The 20,388-nt window shown below is 39.2% G+C and overlaps 1 protein-coding gene across 2 annotated transcripts in view; it reads right to left on the minus strand.

Moving 5' to 3' along the window:
* Nucleotides 1-10,736: 10,736 nt before the first annotated feature.
* TES (testin LIM domain protein) overlaps nt 10,737-20,388 on the minus strand; it is a 32,136-nt gene continuing 22,484 nt past the window's right edge. For both annotated transcript variants that reach the window (XM_017733105.1, XM_008632738.2), the window contains 5 exons: nt 18,961-19,210; nt 17,581-17,916; nt 14,076-14,291; nt 13,378-13,536; nt 10,737-12,178 (listed from right to left, as the gene is read on the minus strand). In XM_017733105.1, coding sequence (XP_017588594.1) covers nt 11,987-12,178; nt 13,378-13,536; nt 14,076-14,291; nt 17,581-17,916; nt 18,961-19,210 — 1,153 coding nt within the window. In that variant the 3' untranslated portion in view covers nt 10,737-11,986. The remainder of the gene's footprint in view (nt 12,179-13,377; nt 13,537-14,075; nt 14,292-17,580; nt 17,917-18,960; nt 19,211-20,388) is intronic.

Raw genomic sequence — 20,388 nt, forward strand, 5'->3', positions numbered from 1 at the left:
GCTGAGCAGTGCTGGTGAGAAGATTAGAGATACATGGGAGGTTGGGAGGAGACACAGCCAGGGCAAGTGACTCAAATTGACCAAAGCAATATTCCATATAACATCATGTTCAGTATGTAAAGTGGGAGGATGAAGGGGGAAGGATGGATGTGATGGTGTTTGACTTCCCAAGTCACTGTTATGTGTGATAGGCCCCTGCTCTCCCGGGGGTGGCTGAACACCTGCCTGCCCATGGGAAGCAGTGAATTAATTCCTTGTTTTTCTTTGCTTGCATGCACGGCTTTTGCTTTTCATATTAAACTGTCTCCATCTCAATCCATGAGTTTTGCAGCTTTACCTTTCTGATTTTACCCCCAGTCCCGCTGGTGGGGCAGTGAGAGAGCAGCTGCATGGGGCTTGGTTGTGGGCTGGGGTTAAAACACAGCACCCCAAAAGAAAAGAGCACCTCCTAAACCTGAGAACTTTCCTCCTGTACTCAGCACTGGTGATGCCACATCTTGAGTACTAAGTTCAGTTTTGGGCCCCTCACTTTAAAAGGGTCATGGAGACACTGGACTGTGTCCAGTGAAGGGCAATAAGGTGAAAGGTCTAGAAAATGTGTTTTATGAGGAGTGGCTGAGGGAGCTGTGTTTGTTTAGTCTTGAGAAGAGGAGGCTCAGGGAGGAGCTCATCACCCTCTACAACTACCTGAAAGGAGGCTGTCATGAGGTGGGGGCCAGTCGCTTCTACTGTGCCTGCAGTGAAAGGACCAGAGGAAATGGCCTTAAGCTGAGACAGGGGAGTTTCAAATTAGATCTTAGAAAAAATATCTCTGTTAGGGTGGTCAGGCACTGGAATAAGTTGCCCAGGGAGGTACGTGACTCACTGTACCTGGAGATGTTTAAGAGGTGTCTGGAACTAGCACTGGGTGATGTGGTTTAGTGGTTTAGTGGTTACAGTGGTAGTGCTGGGTGGATGGTTGGACTGGAAAATCTTTAAGATCTCTTCCAACTGTGATCATTCTATGATTTTATCAGTCAGCTGAATTTGCTGCAGGTTGGTATGAGCAGGCAGCTAGCCAGGTCTCACTTCTGTACCTTCCCTCTGACAGGTTTCTTGTAGGGGTCACTATTAGCAATAGAAGAGGCAATGTCACTGTCTTGGTGTAAAAGAACTGTGCTTGAACAAAAAGTATACCTCCACATTTCTTGTCCACTGTATAAGACATGGGGAATCCTGTGAAAGTAATTTGCTAGATTAGATGATTCAGATCTACTGTTGCCTCAGTTGTGGATGTCAGCCCTATCACTATGAATGTAAAGTGAAGGATGTGGGTTAGCTAATGGGGTGGGACTCTGACATTCCTCAGAGGCTTCCAATTCCTGTCCTGTTACTGGAGTCCCTAGAGAACCCCTCCCAAAGAGCTCTGTCATCCTATTACCTCTGCTAATGGGACTGAGACCTGTGCACCGCCACGTATGATGAATGCTGGCAGGCTCCAGCCTGGGAGTCTAAAATTCCACATCCTATTCCCTTTCCACAGACTTCTGTCAGTAGGGACCCATTCTTATCAATTTGAAAGATGAAGCATTTGCTGATACAACCTTTTCCTGCACTAATGAGATCTTCCACCCCACAGATGTTCTCTGAATGATTAGTAGCGCAGACTAGTATAGTGCTACTATAGCAAACAAAATTATGCAATCTTAATGAGACCATCTGGGATAATTTTGGATTAAAGGATGTTGATTTTTTTAAAAAATTTGATTTGATTTGGTTCTTTATTTAAATGTTGTCTTCGGGTAAGTAAATAAATAACTGCAGTTAACTCAGTACGCAAATTCAGTTGGCTGAACTAAGAAGTAAAATTTACCTGCAGTAACACTATCGGGGTGTTTCTGAAATACAAGATACCACACCTTGAGCTGAGATTTGGAGCAGGGAAGCTGAGTGGCAGCATACAACAAGAGCCTCAAAGCCTATGTGTAATAGCCAGGTATTTCTGGCCAAGAAAACTTCTATATTGAGTTCAGTGAAGCTGGAATGTTGAAAACACACTCACCTGGAGGAAACATTTACCGCCTTTCATCTTCAAGTTATTTAAAAATTATTAATTGACTCCAGAAGGTTCCAGAAACATTAGTGCTGCCATCCTAATTTAAAATTAAACTACAGAATTAGAAAAGGTAACGGCTTTCTCTAAGTGGTTAGCAGTGAGAGAGAGAAAACCCAGCCTCAAGATGATACCTCAGGAGCTCTGGTTTTCAGAACTAGTTTTCAGTATAAAAAGTTTCATGTCCTCCAAGCCACCCACAATATACTCAATACTGCACCTTTTCTTGCTAAGTAGAAAGAAATCCTCAGTTTGGGGTATCACATTTGTGTCAGGTTTGGATGCAGCACAGCCCTCTCTGGAACAGTGTGTGCCTTCCAAGCCTGGTCAGACCCTCGTTGTACAACTGTGCCTGAAGGCAAGCGGCAGTGGTTTACATTAGGAGCAGAACTGGGCTTGGGACAGTGAGTTCAGCAAGCATGAGAATAATGCTTCTTTCTTTAGCCATCTGCAGGCTCCACCCCGTTTCTCAAAATTGCTGAACTATTTACAAATGTTTAAGAGAACCTCTGTGTCATGTTTACACTGCCATGCATTTCAGATGCAGGCAGAGCTATACAACCAAGGCCCACCCCAAAGACAAGAGCTGTGCTGTGTTATCAAAATATGTACTGGTTCTACTCTCCACTACCATACAAGGCAGTTCTGCATTCCTCATGGTAACCTTTTATTACCTCCTAAGTTTTCCAGATCACTGCCAGATTTCTTAAACTTCATGGAATGATTACAGGATTCCTAAATATAAAGCCCAGAGTCTGTTTGGCAGTTTTGTATGGGAATTCCAAAATGAAGAAAAAAGGTATTTCAGAAAAGACTGTTATGACCATTTGTATAACTGCACTGCAGTCATACAGTTTACAGATTCAGTAAACTTTACGGTTTAGAGTGAACCAGGCCTCAAAATATCCCTGTGAAGTTCTATTACACCCATCCCACATAGGATGTGAACTGAGGAACAGAATGCCCAAGGAATTTAGACAATGTCCCGTTGCATTCAGCCGGCAACTGGAATTAGATGTTGGATGTTTCTGCTTTGCAGTCATACTCTGCAGTCTACTAAATTACGCTGATTACTTATGCTTTTACACAGGAAAGAAATTTTACATAAAAAGGATTCCAAGCAGCCTATATTGATACTTTCCATGCATTGTGATTAAATTAGAGAGGGCTAAGAACCTGTTGGTTTGCTGTAATTAAGAAATTTGTGGAGGAATATTCAGTTTTAGAGATAATTTCCCTAACATTAAAAGGAACAAAACAACAAAAAAAGAAGCAATGGAATAGACACAATTCCACAAAAGTGGCCTGAAAAACTTCTGAATGCCTATCATATTGAGAATTTTTGAAGTGAAAAAAAGTGCACTGAATTCCTGGAATGAGAGAGATGGTGTTTGTATTCTGCCCACAATGTTCTGGCTCCCTGTTCTGGAAGGTCATTAAAATGTTTTCTAAGAACTGGTGAACTGTTTACTGATTTTATTCTTACTGATTATACTTGATTTCTCTCCTGAATACACCACCAAACTTACTAATTAAAAATACCTCCCAGCTTGTTTCAGCTGGAACTTTAGGCTGCATTGTTGACTTTTTTGCATGTTTTCTTTGATGAATATGTATCCAACTGAGACAAGATAAGCCTCAATAGCTTCCATTGAGTCAAATTTCTATACAACCTAACTAAAAAGTGTCAGTACCTAAAATTTGTCTGTCAGAATGTGCCATTTTTGGGTCCAGAATTTGAAATTCAGTAAAGGTTAGATCCAAAATGCCAACATGCTGAACAGAGGGTCACCCCACCAAAACACACCAGAAGGAAGTGCTGCAAATGCTGAACATGGATTTTTCTGCCTGTTCTGAAGCTTGCTAGTGTCAGACAGAAATGGGTGCAGACCACACTGAAGTGTTAGTTAAGGTACTTTTGGAAGGACTCTTCAGACTGAGTCATGTGTGGATGTGTTTTCCATGTAGGCGGTCTGTGTGTGAGACTCTTCCGTAACCTTAGCCAAACTTGGCAGAGGAATAGACATCTAAATATTAAGTTCCTAAAAGTTTCAAAAAACTTGCAAAACAAGTTTTGTCTGTTAATGCTGAACCTCTGCTGAGCCTCAGCCTCTTAAAAGACAAGAGAAACTTCACATGGGCGAATAAGATCTAATAAATTCCCTAACCATGGGAAATGTGTTAGTCAGAGTTTACATATTAAGCTGCAGGAAACCTCAGAGTTCTTGAGTTATGGAGTCTCTGCTACCTAGTAAATGTAGATGACAATATAAGTCATAAATACATTTATAAGTATGGTTTCTCAATTAGACTCTTTGAAATCTCTAAGGGAGAAACTCTTTCTGCAAACTAATATAATACAATTAGATTGCCAATTAATCACAAAATCTCTGGGAGCTAAACTGCTTTGGTTCAGGTACTTGGAAATGCTTTGACTTACATAAGGAAAATGCTATGGAGCAATGATCTTGGCTAGAGGGAGAAATGGCAGCTGGTAAGTACATTTTCAGCGATGTGTGATGGTGAAAACCAGAGCAGGCCATGAGATACAAAGACCTAAATTACAGCTGTCGTTGGAATAAGCAGGTTGGTGACTATGACTGGTCTGGACAAGGCCCTGAGTAACCTGATGTAGCCACAAATTTTACCCGGCTTTCAGCAGAGGATTGAACTTTATGCCTTGTTGGGACTACCTAAAAACAGAGGCTTGACAAAATTAAGAGAATAAAAAATGGGTGAATTTATTGAAGGGCCTTCAGGTGCATTTAGGACAAACGAAACCCACACAGAGACAACACCCAAAAATGGACGACAGGGTCATGGGTTTTCATACTTTTATAAGTTTGGTCCATTTGCATATTGAGGGTTAATCCTTCACTTACACATTCAGGTAATGAAGTCATTTACCCCAAGATTGTTCCCCTCCAACTCACTTTTGTTTACATTTTTCAGGGACTGAGAGAGTAAGGTGTCCTTGAGTTTCAGGCCTAGAGAGGAACAGTTTTGTCTGACCAAAATGGGAGAACAGCAGCTAACACTGTATATGGAGTTTAGAGTTATGCACTAAAGAATTGCAGAATTACAAATATATGAAAAATATAAAAGCTAAAATCCTAAGGCATCAAACTGGCTGGCTCCTAGAGGTCTCTTCGGTTTAGATCTTTGTGTGATGTTATGAGCCCTCAAACACCGATTCCACAGTCAAAAGATGGGTAGTTGATTTTGCTTTTATGTTGCTTAGCTGTTACCAGTGCATGAACATCTGGCCTGGATGCCCTTAGCTTTTGGAAAATTTAAATGGACATCAGTCTCCTGCTTGTCCAGGAGCATAGGGATTGCCTCAAACTTTTCCAAATGCCTTCCAAATGCTATTCCTGCATTTCACTTCTGCTCTGATTCCTCAGACTGAGAAGTGAAATTCCTCAGAAACAGATCTCCTTGCTAGGAAGTGTCATAAAGTTAATCTCAGGCAGCAGACTTCAGCACAGTGCATCAGACCATTAGCACACAAAAAGATTTCTGGTTTTTTTATTTAAATGAGGTACACCTATTAATCACCATACAGGTGTAACAGATAACTTTTTAGATGTAAGTGTGCAACATTAGGAGCATGGATTACTGCTGAATCACAGAATCACTGGAAAGGACCACAGAGGGTCATCTGGTCCAACTTCCCTGCTCAAGCAGGGTCATGCCAGACCACATGGCACAGGATTGTGTTCAGATGGTTATGAATATCTCCAGTGAGGGAGACTCCACAACCTCTCTGGGCGAACTGTTCCAGTGCTCAGTCACCAGCACAGTAAAGTTCTTTGTTATACTCAGAATATAGGATGCACTTCCTGTGCATCAGTTTCTGCCTGTTGCTTTTTGTCCTATTGCTCGGTACCACTGAGCAGAGCCTGGCTCTGTCCCCTTGACACCCTCCCTTCAGATGCTGATAGACAGTGATGAGGTCCCTTCTCAGTTGTCTCTTCTCAAGGCTGAACAGGCCCAGCTCCCTCAGCCTTTCCTTATAAGAGAGATGCTCCAGACCCGGACACAATACTCCAGATACGCCTCACCAGGGCAGAAGAACAACCCTTCCTCACCACCTGTTATCTAGAAGTCCTCTTCTTGTCTCACGACCTTGGTTATTGCAGCCTGTTTCTTACCCTCATGGTCTGATTTCTACCTATAACAATTAAACAGCATCATCAATTTTCCTTTTCTAGAGAAATTGAACTTCAGCACTTCATGTTTTTCACCTTTTAATAGTAATTCAAAACTATTTCAGAGTGCTTCCATGATGCATTATGCCCTGGTTTATTACATCTTTTTCCCTCTATTTTCCCACTCTACTCATGTTCATTCTAAAATATCTTCCCTGTGCCTCTTTCTCCTATCCAAATTCCTGGTCATGCTGTTTTCCAGTTCTGCACTGCCTCCTGGACTTACAGCCCTGTCCTCAGCTTACTCCTTCTTGAAGCCTTCAGAACATCTCCTTCAGTTCAAAACTTACTTTCCTGCTGTTTCCCAGAGCCCTGCCCTGCGGGACGCAGCAGCCCGTGCACTGAGCGCAGCACAGACGGCATCTGCTGGGGAACTGAGGAACATCAGGTGGCTGCTTCCAATAATTCCGTTACTGCCAACATAAAAATCAAGTCTTGAGTCATGTAAACAACTCATTCAGGGCAACCAATAAACAGCCTTGATGCTTTATTGTGACACTAATTTTTTTTAACAAATGAAGTGTTAAAAAAATATACGAAGCTTGACTAGTTTCTCATAAGCTGGGTGCAAAAGTTTTCTGACAATGCTGGGCATGAATCCAAATCCGAACAATGCTGGGCTTAATTTGTAGCAGAAACATCCTCTTATTTGGCTCTTTTTTAACTTGTTTAGGGGGGAGGCAAAGGGGGAAACTGATCTGTTACACTTTGTTGTGATTGCTCATAGCAACCACTGAACCGGATTTTGTTGCACTGCTCTGGTGGTGGCACAGTGAAGCAGGTATTGCCTCAGTGCTTGCCAGAGGTAAAACCTATCTGGCTCATTTTTTGTGAGTTAGGCAGTGAACACAGGGTGGCAGTCTACAATCTGAGCCTAATCCTGCCTCAGATGGTTTTGGACTTTTGCTCCCTAAAGCTCCTTTACCCACCATTTTATGTTAATAAGGACATGGAAAAAATGAAGGTGTTATTTTCAGTACTTGCTGGTAATTAGATTATATGTTTTCCATTTTACACTTACTTCTAGGACCTCTTTGGCAGTACACTTGACTTTATTAAGTACCATTCTTTGGCCTCATGCTTAATTAACAAACTCAATTTGCTTATTTACTGAAGGATTGAGTAAAGGCAGAAGAGGTGGAAGCCCCTGGCCTATAGACATTTTCAGCCTCAGCTCTTTGAAGCAATAAGGTAGTAGATGCAATACATGAATGTGGATAACCAGCTACAACCTTTCTAAGTGCAGAGAGGGTCCAACTTTATACCTTAACAAGCAGCTCTTTACAAGACAAAAATCCCCAAATCTACTTGTGTGTGACCCTACTAGCTGCTGACTGCTAATGACACAGCAATACAACTTCAATGGTGTACTTCAGCTGACATTAAAAATCATTAGCTGTATTACGTGTAGTTTAGGTTGACTATGAAATTCTTAATTGCTTTGGTCTACCTACAACAGATGATATGAAGGGTGCTTACCTGGAGGTGACACCACGGCTTGATGGCTGGGACATTCTCCCAGAAGGTGGGAGGGAGAATTTGGAGCTAAAATGCTTGAGGACAGCCTTGAATCCAGACTTCCCACTTCTGGAAGCAAACACTTCACTCACTGAGAGGCACAAAAGAAGGTGAACGAACCTTCCCTGTGTTTCACCCTGAAAGCTATAAAGAAAATAACATTTGCACTCAATGGAGCCTGGTGGGTATGTGAGGAGCAGCTGGACTGGTTCCTGTCAGTTCTAGGAAAAAACGGCACTCCACAGTCCTGACACGAGGTGTATAGGCCTAGCAAAAGATTTTCTGCTGGTCTCTCCCACCCTTTTTCACCACACAAAAGCATTCACATATATAGATGTGAATCAGACTGGAATCTTCTCTGACAGTGTTTTACTTGGGCTGAGAAAGGAGGACTGCTTGGGTCCCAGAGGACTGCTCTTGTGAGTTTTAAGATGGCTTTCCACTGAGATTCAACAAGGTATGGGAGTCTGCTATGGTGGGAGAGCACACCCAGGATCTGAGGACACCCTATATGAAGTCTGAATTTCTGCCCTTGAACTACTACCTAACACTGGATCCCTCCATCCTGTTCTTAGTACAGCCATCATGCCACTGGTCCCTCGGAGAGCTTGCTGCTAGGTGAATTGCTGACCCTTTCCTGGACTGCCAACCTCCTTCTTCCCACCCATTCCTAGCTCTAGCATCCCAAACCCATGCTAGATTTGGCAGAAGCTATTGAGCAAAATGTTACCATTCTGCCACCCTCACCTCGCCAGTTCTTCTGGGAACAGACGGTCTAGAGCGCCCAAGTACTTCTAGTTCTGAAAGCAAATACTTTTGTGCTAATGGTCATTACTACAACAAAGTCAGATAATTTTGCTTCACACCGTAAACTATATTCCATAAAACTCAAAACCTACGATTCTGCAAGCAAATGGAACATTGCTGTGTTGATTGCTCATTAGCCTGTCTTTTACTACAGAAACTTTAGACTTCCAGAGGTAAAAAATATGTAAGAGATGATTAAAATACATTTTTCTTTTATTTCTAGCATATGTATAACAATACTAAGTTTGAAGTGTAATCTAAATCTCAGTAAAAGTTACAGTTATTCCTACCATGCATAAATATGTTACTAATTCAAAGATGCATTTTCTTAGCTTTGTTCTTTTAAAGTTTTTGCAAAGCTTTTACCAGTCTCCATCTTACAGACCCACAAGATAGCTCTTCCTTAAATAAAAAGATTTTTGTTGTTAAAATGACTGCTTATAAGACTTTCTTACCAACAAAGTTCTACTCTTAAGCAAAGAACTTCAACATTCAAGAGAGGTCAAAATTTCATCTGGAAAGTATATATTTTTATTACAGAAGTATGCAAAAGCTTCCAGCTTCTATTCTTAGCTTATTAAGATAAATAGGTCCAAAGGGACTCCTAATAAAATAGCCAAAAAATGCAAGAGAAAAAACCCCAACACTTTACTGCCAATATTTTTATTGTGACAGTGACAGAATGAAATCTCCTTAAGGCTTGTTTTCAAGCTCCGGTATGTTGATGTATCTTTCAGCTAACACAAAAAGCAGTATCTGCAGGAACATAAATTCCTTCCTAGCTCATTACAAGAACAGTCTAGCGCTCTGAATCATCTCTGACCTATTTTGAAGTCACACAGCAGTATCTTTGTCTACTCTCTGTATCATCTGTACATTACACCTGATGTTCTTAAGACACAATCCTTTCCAATTACTGCATGAACAGAAACTAAACTTTGCATACCCCAAAGAAGAAACACCCAGATGCATCAGGTTCCAGGGAGGAGAGCCTGAAGGGATCAAGCAGGCAAGGGAAGATACTCAAGAAGAGCCCCAGCTAAAGCCAGCAAGCCAACATGCTTCAGAAGAGGCATGGAAAAAGTCAGTCCTAGTTGATGGACTATTGAAATTGTTTGGTTTGACATAAATTTCCTTAACAATTGTGTCTTGATGGAATAAATAAGCCCTAAGGTATCTCCTGCTCAGCCTTTTAAATGAACGTTACACTATCATCAAGTTTAATAAACAAAACTGTTCAAAAGATTTAAAGTGAAAAGTCTGACTGCTATCAGTGCAAGTAATCACATTTCTGGGAAAGCTGTTACACAGCATGGCAAGGGAAGGGCAGGGAAAGGTGCGAAAGTTTTTCACAGTTTAAAAGGTCAGCTGCGTCTTCCAGAAGAGATGTTAGTGAGTGGCTGAGGACAGATGTACTCAAGACACATAAACCCCAGTCAGTATTAAGCCATCCTTATGGATAATCATTACATAAGACCCACCCCCAAACAGCATTCTCACAGCATGTCCTGTACAGGTTAAAGTACAGAACCTGCTACAGGTTAAGTAGCACTTACATGGAAAAACTTTCTCTTACTGAGACATTCTGGTGTTCCTTATTTAGATCTGCAAATCTGGGAAGGATACAGCCCTATTGGTATGAGCTGAAATACATACATTTTTTTGTACTTCCCGAGGATCTCTGAGAAAAGCTGTACAGGCTCTCAGAACTTGGATGTAAAGCCTACAACTTAGACAACATATAAAATCACAATGTATCTCAGTGGGTGTTATTTTTGCAGCACTCAAAGGATCACAATGCACTTTATTTTCTCAATACATTACCTCACTTGTATGAATTCAAAACTTCCCATTCAATGTCTTAAAATAGTTGATGTGAACAAAAAATTACACTAAGTTCTGAAGTTGTGCATTTTTTGGAACAAGACCCACTGTTCTGCACCTATAAGCACATTAACAATGTTACACAAGACAGTAACCACTGTATAGTAATACAGGCCTTCAGTTTTTTGGAAATTACGTCCAAGCTAATGTAAAGTATGGGAACATTTCCCTTCCTCTTTGCCTCCCCTGAAAGGGATTGAACAAGAACAGAATTAGTAGACAACTTAAGTGAAAAACACTAATTTTATTGATAGGTGTTACAATACAATCACCATAAAACTTACCAAGAACTGAACATAAGACTTGCATAGACTTTTCTTTAAAAATTATTTTATTAATTTTTTAGGCTAAAGACATTCAGTGTCTAGCACAAAGATAACTAAGAAGCTTCATTGTAGGTCTGTAATTCTTAAGAAAGCCACACATTTGGTTTATCTAGTAGAGCAAAGCTAATACACAGCTGTGAAATTTTTCACTCAAATACTGAAGTCTTCTGGGAAAGACTTCTTCGTGCTTTGGTTCAGAATGTAAAAATCAAAAGCAGGATCCGTTTGCAGAAATACATTCTTGGAAATGCATACAGTACTGTGTGCCACATCCCTCTTGATAGAAGGCACAACTTCTGAAAGGAACACTCATGATATAAAAGAGAAGCCAGTTCTGAAAGGCTAAAAGTGACACCCACTACCTTCTGGTGGATTTTTTTTTAATCTAAGCAAGACCTGCTCTTATTTTCTAACACCAACACCCCCCATCCCCTATCTATAACATAACTTTAGTATTTGTAAAATTAAAGCTTTTCCAGGCATGACCAGTAGCAAGTAACAAACATGAGCCAACAGTTTTCTACTGGTGGAGTTATTTTCAAAACTAGACATAAGGAGTAGTCACTATCCCCCAGAAACCCATGTGTCAAAACCAAGGAAATTATTAAAGGCAAATTTTTTTTTTTTAAGTGTCATTCTCCCTGGATACTTGAACTCAGGGAAACAAAGCTGTACATGGCAGTAAAACTGATCATTTTGTCTAAAGTGCTTGATGAAAGCAGAAAAACTACACAAATGATAAATTAGTGAAACCAGAGGTGGAAGAGTTACATTTATCATACAAAACAAGGTAAATTGGAGCATTTTCACATTTTCTTGTTCTGTTAGCCAAGATACAGCAAGAAGATTCTTCACAGTGAAGAGCTCCCTTAGAATGTATAGAGCGTGTAACACATTTTTTCTTACATTTCTGTGATATGAAGTAATTTGAAATAAGACTCACAAAAAGTATTGCAAAAAAGAAAGTATTATTATGGCTAAGAAACAAAGGTTACATAGGACGTTTTAGACATTAAAAAAAATCTTTGGAAAAATGCTATTTAATACTTGCAGTAATTTTAAATGTCCTGACACTATATATTTTACAGTAGAAATGCAAGAGCCTTTGGAACACAGCAATACTTGATTAGTTCTGTGCATGTCTTCTTTTATGACGTCATCTTTTCCTTACATTCCACGGAGCAGAAAAGCATCCCTTCCACAGATATGAACTTCTGGCCAATTAGACACTTGCTGCAACAGGAACACAAGAAGCATTCCTCCATAGCATGCCAGCTGAAGTTGTTGTATGTCACACGCTGAACTTCTGGATCTATAGCATTATGACAGCCTTGGCAGATCTGTTTAGAAATCAAACAACACTGAAATGAAGCATACACATGCCCTCTTTGAGTCCAGTAAAACCTGGACCTCTTAAATGTTTTTGGAGGAGAGAGACAGGTGTTAAAATAAGCCTTTTAAAAAAGTCTCCAGCTTTTGATTTTTTTCTTTAAGTGTTTTGATTAGAATTCAGCTGAGGGGACAGAATAATAAAATGGATACACAAGTAATTTGCTGCTGGGGCTAAGCTTAGACAGTTATGATGGTTAGGATTTCCCAATAGCCAAATAATCATAAAAACCTTTTATGTCGAACAGCACAGATCTTCATATATTAACCTAAATATGTAAAGAGATTAACTACAAATCTTCCTGTACATTGACGGCTGTGTGGCAGTGCCAAATAACTAAAGGTTATTAGAAAGTCTGGGATGCAATTCATCTTAAAATCTGGTTGTTCACAAATTATAATTGAGATTAGGAAAATTAATGTTTTAAGAGGATAAAAAAAAGCCTCTCCAAAAAAACAATTCCTCACACCCACCTCAAAATATTATTAACTACCAACTAGAGATAATAAATTTTTTCTCCATTTACTATATAAACCATCTAGGTGCACATTAGACTGAGCCCCCAACTAGTAGCTAGTTAACTTACAGATATGAATGGACCATCATCTCGGACTAGTTTCCAGCATAAGCAAGAATCAAGAACTGCCATTCTTTTCCAAACTTCTAGCTTTATCCTGTCAATCACTCTTTTTAACACATGTGGTTAGAAATAAAAGAAACAAAAGTACCTAGACTACAGTTACCACTACAGGCTTTTAGCAGATCAGCTGAAGCTGATTCCCACCAGGCTCAATGAACTACAATTGATGAGAACTAAATGTTTAGCAGCATCACTCATCTTCACCCACTTTACTCCTTCTGTTACCAAATCCTGCTTCACCGCTGGCTAAGTTCAAGGTATTTTTCCAACAGTTTTCCCCCCCTGCCATCAGTGGCTTTTGTTCAAGTTTATGAATTGACAGAACACTTGCCTGCTTAAAGTTGTGGGTTTTTTTTCCCGAAGGGGAAAAAGATGACTGACTCAAACCTAAACACACATTCAATTGATACTCTTCAGATACTCCCAGACTAAGAGAAAGTAAGAGTTTGAAGCTCCACGGACTTATGTTCCCTTCCTTCACAACACCAAGACATCTGTAAGGACCTTACCGCAGCATGGTTCTTCACGTAGCAGGATTTGCAGACTGGATTGTCATTCACTGTTAAATAGGTTACCCCGGCCAAAACACAATCACAGTCAAAGCAGCAGAAGTGTTTCAGATGCCAGTTCTGCCCTTCGGCCAGAGTATATTCATTGCTGAATATTAGCTATGAGGAAGATATAAACAAGTATACAAGTAAACAAGTACATTCAATTGAACAGTGCACCTTTCAATAAATCTAGCCTCTGGATGCTTTGGAATTTCCAAGGAACTCCCAGCAGTTCCACCATTGTTTAACTGTTTCCCAAAAGCCTCCATGCTGCTCCCAAGAGCCCGCAAATGCCAGAGGCCCCAGGAGGGCTGTTCCCTGTTGCTGTTCCCTGAACTGCCCAGGGTCAGTTCAGCCCCTAGTGCCCCAATAAGGGAAACAACTGCATAACTGGGACTTGTTGGAAGAATTTGCCCTCACATATTACATCCTGTGTCCCCACAGATTGTGCGAAATCACCACCAAATCCAAAGCAAACTATGGATCTTCCTGAATGTGCAGTGTCCATACTGGTTTCAGTTCTCTGTAACTAGAATATTAACTGAACTGCTGAAGGCATATCATCTTCCTGCACTGAAATGTTTTACTAAAACTCTTAATCACTTCTCTGGGGAACAAACTTACGAGCCACAAGAAAGGACTAGGATATTTCCTACCTCATCACATCCAGCACAGCGGGGTCTTTCGCTATCACAGTAATGTCTTCCACAATACAGGTTACCATTCTTCCAGAAATAGATCATGTCTACTAGAAGTTCACTGCAGGTGCAACAGACAAAACAACCTGGATGCCACAATTTGTCATATCCAGCACGTTCTGCATAGACAGCTGGCTCACCTTCCTGCATGTTCAGCTTGCAGTGATAGCAGGACTGGAAAGAGGTTATTAACAAGTTAATTAAGTCTTTGAGAGGTATATTTATAAAAATTACATATTATCGATATATTTAATAAATTCCATCTTTCCAGACTGAAATGAAAGCATAAGTTTAATCCCATGAGTAGACACATCAGTGGTACAGGATATACTTGTACCATGGTTTAGGTTTAACTAAGCAATTCAAGATGATGCACATTCTACTGTCATAGCATCAGTGTTCCTTAAAAGGATTGTTGTACTTCACTGTATTCACATTTTGCAATTGCAGTCCAGTGTTTAAAGAAAATAACAAGCAATCAAAATTCATGTTATGCTCTGTAAACCTTACATGCTCGGGAACAAGGAGAGAATAATAAGCCTCCATCCAAGCTAACAAACTATGACTAGAACGCATGACAAGAGAATGGCTGTACTTAGAGGTCATGAGAATACCAAGCCATATCTGCATCACTGGTGAGGAAAATAAAAAGTGAATATTTCAAACTGATTCTGTATAAAGCTGTGTTCTAGGGATGCTAGTCACCCATGGCTGCTGTCCAACAGCCTGTGAGTAATGATCTTAGGACAGGGAGAGTGACTATGGATAACCTACAAAGTGTATGTACACAGCTAAACTACAAATAGTTCCAGAGAGTTCATAGTCAGCCTTCTGCCTCATACCTGCTTACAGAGAGGGTTTTGGATCAAGTAAAAAACCACAGATGATTTATGTTACTGAACCAAAAATTTTTTATCTACAGTTTAATCACCAGTTTGGCATTTCCTGCACTCCAGCTGGTCTGTAGACTGGGCTGAACATCCTGGGAAGGTTTTCCTCTATGACTCACATCAGCCACAAACGGCTTTAATTGTGCGTGCATATAAAAATAAAATACATATAAAGTGCCTCAGCTGTAAGATATATTCATCAGATCCCACATGCCAGACAATTTCAAAAGATATACAGAAAGACACCAAAAGAGGAAGAATAACTTGGAACAGAAACAGAATGCAGAAAAACTAATGAAAGGGAAAGTTCAAATATACATATATATAAAGCTTTCTGACCTTTCTACTTTAGACCTCACACTCCAAGAGAAGTCCACTGGAAGGTTAAGCAGCTGCCTAGACCCAGGTCTAGGCAATTGGATTCATTTGCTTACCATCAATATCTCCAGCTTTGGTGGTTAAAAGGTACATAAAATTTCTTCCTTTACAAGATGAAAATATGCTGAGTATCTATTTTTCTTTAATTCAGCTTTCAGTCATAGTGAGAAAGCTTTATATTTTTTAAACACAGAGACAATTATTATAGGTATATTTACATTAATAGTGGAGACCTGGTTGTTAGTGTTTGGTTTGCTTTTTTATTTTTTTATCAGGTTTCAAAGAACTGCAGTCTATTCCTATAATGAAAATTATTTTTTCAAGAGATTCTTTTTACCACAGCTACAGGAATACATGCTTTCAAACTCTGTCTGAAAGACAATGTGCAAGAAAATCTGATGAGCAAGGCTGCAGAACCAATAAAAAAAAGTGTAGACAAGGACGGCACTTCTGCTAAGTATTTAAGGGCTCTTGTTTGTATCAATTTATTTTGAGCTGTTAAAAAGCAGTTGAGATAATGCTAAATCGTATAGGCAAAACAGAGTCTCATTGCAGAAACCAGACCCCCACAATATACTTTAAAATAACATATCTAAATCCCAATTATTTAACCCAGTGTAAACTCAGTACCTAACAATAGGTAAGCAACCCAAATATTCACTTACACTATTAAGTACCTACAAGTCTCTTTCTAAATTACTGCCACAGTGATAATATATGTTTGGCTTAAACTGCAGGAAGAATAGTCAGGTGCTGGAGTAAGAAAAGTATGGAAGTGATAAACAGGTGTAATGTAAAAACAAAGCACCTTCTGATACAATTACTCAAGAGGACAGAGTGCCTCCTGCTGTTGACTTATTGTAGTCCAAGGTAGTTGGCCAGCAGGGCACAATGCAAGATGTGTATTTCTGTAGGTCTTCCTTGAGGAGATAAGTTAGGGATTGCTGTTGTGAAACCAAAGTAAACCAGAAGGAAAGCTTGACTTAAGACAAAATGACAGTAACCTAATCAAGCCATGGTAAAAAAACTTTGTAGTTTCTTAGATTCTCCATAACAAGACAGTGACCAAAAAAAAAAAAAAATATATATATATATATAATTAGCAAATAGCTACAGGTAACCAAATGGCACAGCTTGAAAATTTTTAGGGTAAGTGGCCATGTCCAAAAAGCTAAAATGTGTTGATTTTATATTTCACACCAGTAGTCATATATACTGTCAGTTAAAAAACAAACAACAAAAATCCACACCACACCCCTCAATAACACCAAAAGCTACGTTCTACAACCAGTGTTAAGCAAAACTTTTTCTCCATCTAGAACTTGTATATTAATTTTCTGTAAGCAACGCGCAGGAAAATAATTTTAAGGATTCATACATATAATAGCAACATTTCTAGAAATCAGCTTATAGTAGAGCTTTTGACACTGCTAAATAATGTCTACCTCCACTAAACTGATTTGATGTTCCCTCAGTAACACTACCCCTATTTTGTTTTTGTGATTGGTAGCTGAGACACGCACAGCAGTAGTTATGTAAGAAATACTTGATTAAGGCTATGATTTTTGAAATATCAATGAAAACTAGGTGGTTCTATATACCTTGGTTTTCACTGAGCTATTACAAGGAGAAATCAGATGCCAAAGAAAAAAAAATAGTTAAGAAAATGGAGCTGAATATGAAAAGGCTGGTCAAAAAAGCCATTGTATAGCTCAACTTGTTGGACACAGGATGGAGGTGTAACTTTATTATTCCTCAGTTTCATTTAATTTTAAACACAATTTATCAAGTGGGTAATTTTAGTGCTCTTCCATGAAAGAGGAGAAAACAAGCTTCTAAAATTAAACTAAACTCTTCAAGAGGAGAAGAATGTAGCAATTAGTCCATAAGACACTAGCTTTTTGATTATTACTCTGTAAAAGCCACCCTAATATACTATCTCCAAGCTAACATGTTTTTGCACTGAGGATGAAAAGAGTCACCCGGGAAGTTATTTGCTGCAGTGCATTAAAAACTGTCAGAAACCAAGGCTCCATGCAGACATTCACAACATTTTCCAGTTCCCCTTCTTCCTTTCTCTCCCCAGATTTTTACTATTCCAAATTAACAAACAATTTAATTGGGCTAAAATGACCAAATAGAGCACTCGGATGATAATATACCTTCTTGCTTTATCTTTCCCTTCTTATACTTACATATTGAGATGCTTTCTGATTTGGGGACTTCTCCTCCATTGTTCCAACAGCAGATGAGATACCTCTGTCACCATTTTTCAAGTTATTCTCATCAGGAGCTCTCACTTCCACTTCACCAGGGAGCTTGACATGTCCTACACCAAGTGCCTCTTTTTTGTACTTCTTCACGAATTGTTCCATATGCCTAACTTCACTGGGGGAAAGCTCGTGGCATTTTGAAGGATCCTGATCGTGAGCAGGCAGCTGCTTTGCCAACTGCTTCTTCCTGTACTGTGCGCCTTCTGAGCCAGCAACAGGCTGCTTCTCCTTTGGTAACATCTGCATGTATTGTCTAGCCTGAATCAGGAAGAGTTAGATATCAGATGGCACTTCAACTACATACCCATTCTCATAAGCAAACACAACTAAAATAATCTGTACAGTTTTTAGTGACAGTCAAATTTGTCAAAAACAAGGTTCTTTCCATAAACATTAAGCTCCTGAAACAATAATGGAGATAAAATACAGCAGATGCATTAATTGGCTTCTTCCCAGAGAAAGAGACAGGCTCCCTTTTAAGCCTTTTACAACATACAGGAAAGAGTTATTACTTCTCTGAGTAAATAACATTAACACAGCACCATGTCTCTATCTATAAATACTGATCCTGAGGATAGTCTTAGAAAAATAGAATCTGAAATAATCTGCTTGAGGCATACAGCCCACTGAAGAAATAACTCTAGCTAAATAAAGAAAAAAAAAAAAAGCTCTAGTTTTAATAAAGCAAAGAAAAGCTTAAAAATCAAATTAGTAAGTCTTATCTGCACAAGGTTTGATTAATTCACTGAAAAGGAATAATTTGAGATAATGTAATTCTGGCATGGATTGCACAACATTTTAGTACAATAAATTAGTAATCAAAGTTTGAAAAGTGAAGCAAAATTCTCAGAAAGCTATCTACCATCTCATCTACTTCAACTGAAAATATACTGGAAGGGAGCTGCTCTTTCAGATGTCAACACTGACCTTGTTCTTACCATATACAGTAAAAGCTATAAGCAAGACTAAGTGTTCCCCTTAACTTTAAACAATAAAATAAATTGATGTGGTGTTTGGTTTGGCTTTTTTTGCCCACACCCCATGCAAATTTTTCAAGTTTGTTTACAAAAAAAAAAAGCAGGTTACAGAAATTGACTGGACTCCAGGGACTTAGCAGATAACTCTTAATCCTATCTATTAAAAACTACCTCATCTCCCAAGGTTTTAAAGAACTTCTACAAACAAGCATCCATAAAGCAAGATGACAGATACAAGAGGAAAACTTATCCTTCCAGTAAGCTCTACTACTTTATCCCCCACCAACTCCTACCTCGAACATGAAAAAATGTGAGTTGGACTTACAAGTGTCTGATTCTGAACAGGAGGAGCCCACTCATAAGTCACAGTATCAATGGATATGTTCTTGGCTGGCACTGGGTGGGTCAGTATCATTACATTGCGTTTATACATGGGATTGCCATCGTTCTTCAGCTTTGCAATGAGGGTTGTGTATTTCGTATCTTCAAAGAGTTTCCCCACTTTCCGATCTTCCTCATTGCTTGAGGGGATATCATGCTCCTCCTGGCCACATTTGCAGTTGCGGCATATTTTTCTGAAATTCACGGAAAAAGCAACAAAATTACAATCTCACACCATCTGGTGCGTAGTAACATCACCAGCAACCCAAACCCTTGTTTTCAGCGCTTTGATTAGGAATTATACATATTTTTCGGCCATATGTCAAACACTTCCTTATGTATCCTGTCGTATTATTTACATTGTTTATTTACAGATATTGTTATCAGATAGCTATCAGTTGACTACACTAACGCATTTTTAATATGATGCTATGTCATTCCTTCAGTTACATCTCAGTATTGATCAAACACATACATATCCATTATCAGTCACCTACCAGATTTATTATACGATAACTTAATGCATCAACATGACTATCCCAGAAATCATTTGCTTGGACTTTCAGTTTTTCAGTTGCTCTTCATACATTCAAAGTTACACACACTATACTACTTTCTTCATATGTATTTCACTGTATGCATGATATTTGGTTATCAAAGGATAACCAATCATGTGGAAACAAATATTTCCTAGAAAGGAAGAAAATGGATCCAGACAGACAAAGACTGTTATTGCACCAAGTTCTGTTCAAAGCACAGCATTTAAAGAGAAGACGAAAGAAAAGTGAAAGGCTTATATGGACAAAGCCTTTCAAAACAGCTCTGGACCAAGTCAGAGGTACTCTGGCACATGCTGTAGAGAGAATTTTCACAGAAAACAGCCTTAAAAGGTAGAAGTATATCTACTAACCTGGATATAAATGATATTCTTTCATAAACCACATATTTCAACTACTTTGGCTAACAAATATTAGAAAGCAATTTGTTACTTTAAGCGTAATTAACCAATTCACATATAATGAACAGAACCTTGGATTAGACAAGCTAGTCCATTATTTATTAGTGGTGTCTCCAAAACTTCCATTCACAGCAGTCAGCCACAGCATACAGAAATTAGTGAAACTTGATGTTAACTACAGGTTCTTACTATAGACTAAGAAAACATATCAACCTTCTGGATCTCTAGAGTTTGAAGAGGAATGAGCAGTATTTTACCCCATTATTTATCCTTCATACAGCAAATAGCATAAACTATTACCTACAAAAGGCTTCTGAACCCTGCTTGCCAAAACCCATCAAACTCTAATGTTGCTCTGCATCTTGCTTTCTAGTCTTGAAGGCAAGTTAGGTGCCTTAAGCTACGGTATGTAAC

The sequence above is a fragment of the Corvus brachyrhynchos genome, unplaced genomic scaffold (genome assembly GCF_000691975.1).
Source record: "Corvus brachyrhynchos isolate BGI_N302 unplaced genomic scaffold, ASM69197v1 scaffold32, whole genome shotgun sequence".
Taxonomy (NCBI): domain Eukaryota; kingdom Metazoa; phylum Chordata; class Aves; order Passeriformes; family Corvidae; genus Corvus; species Corvus brachyrhynchos.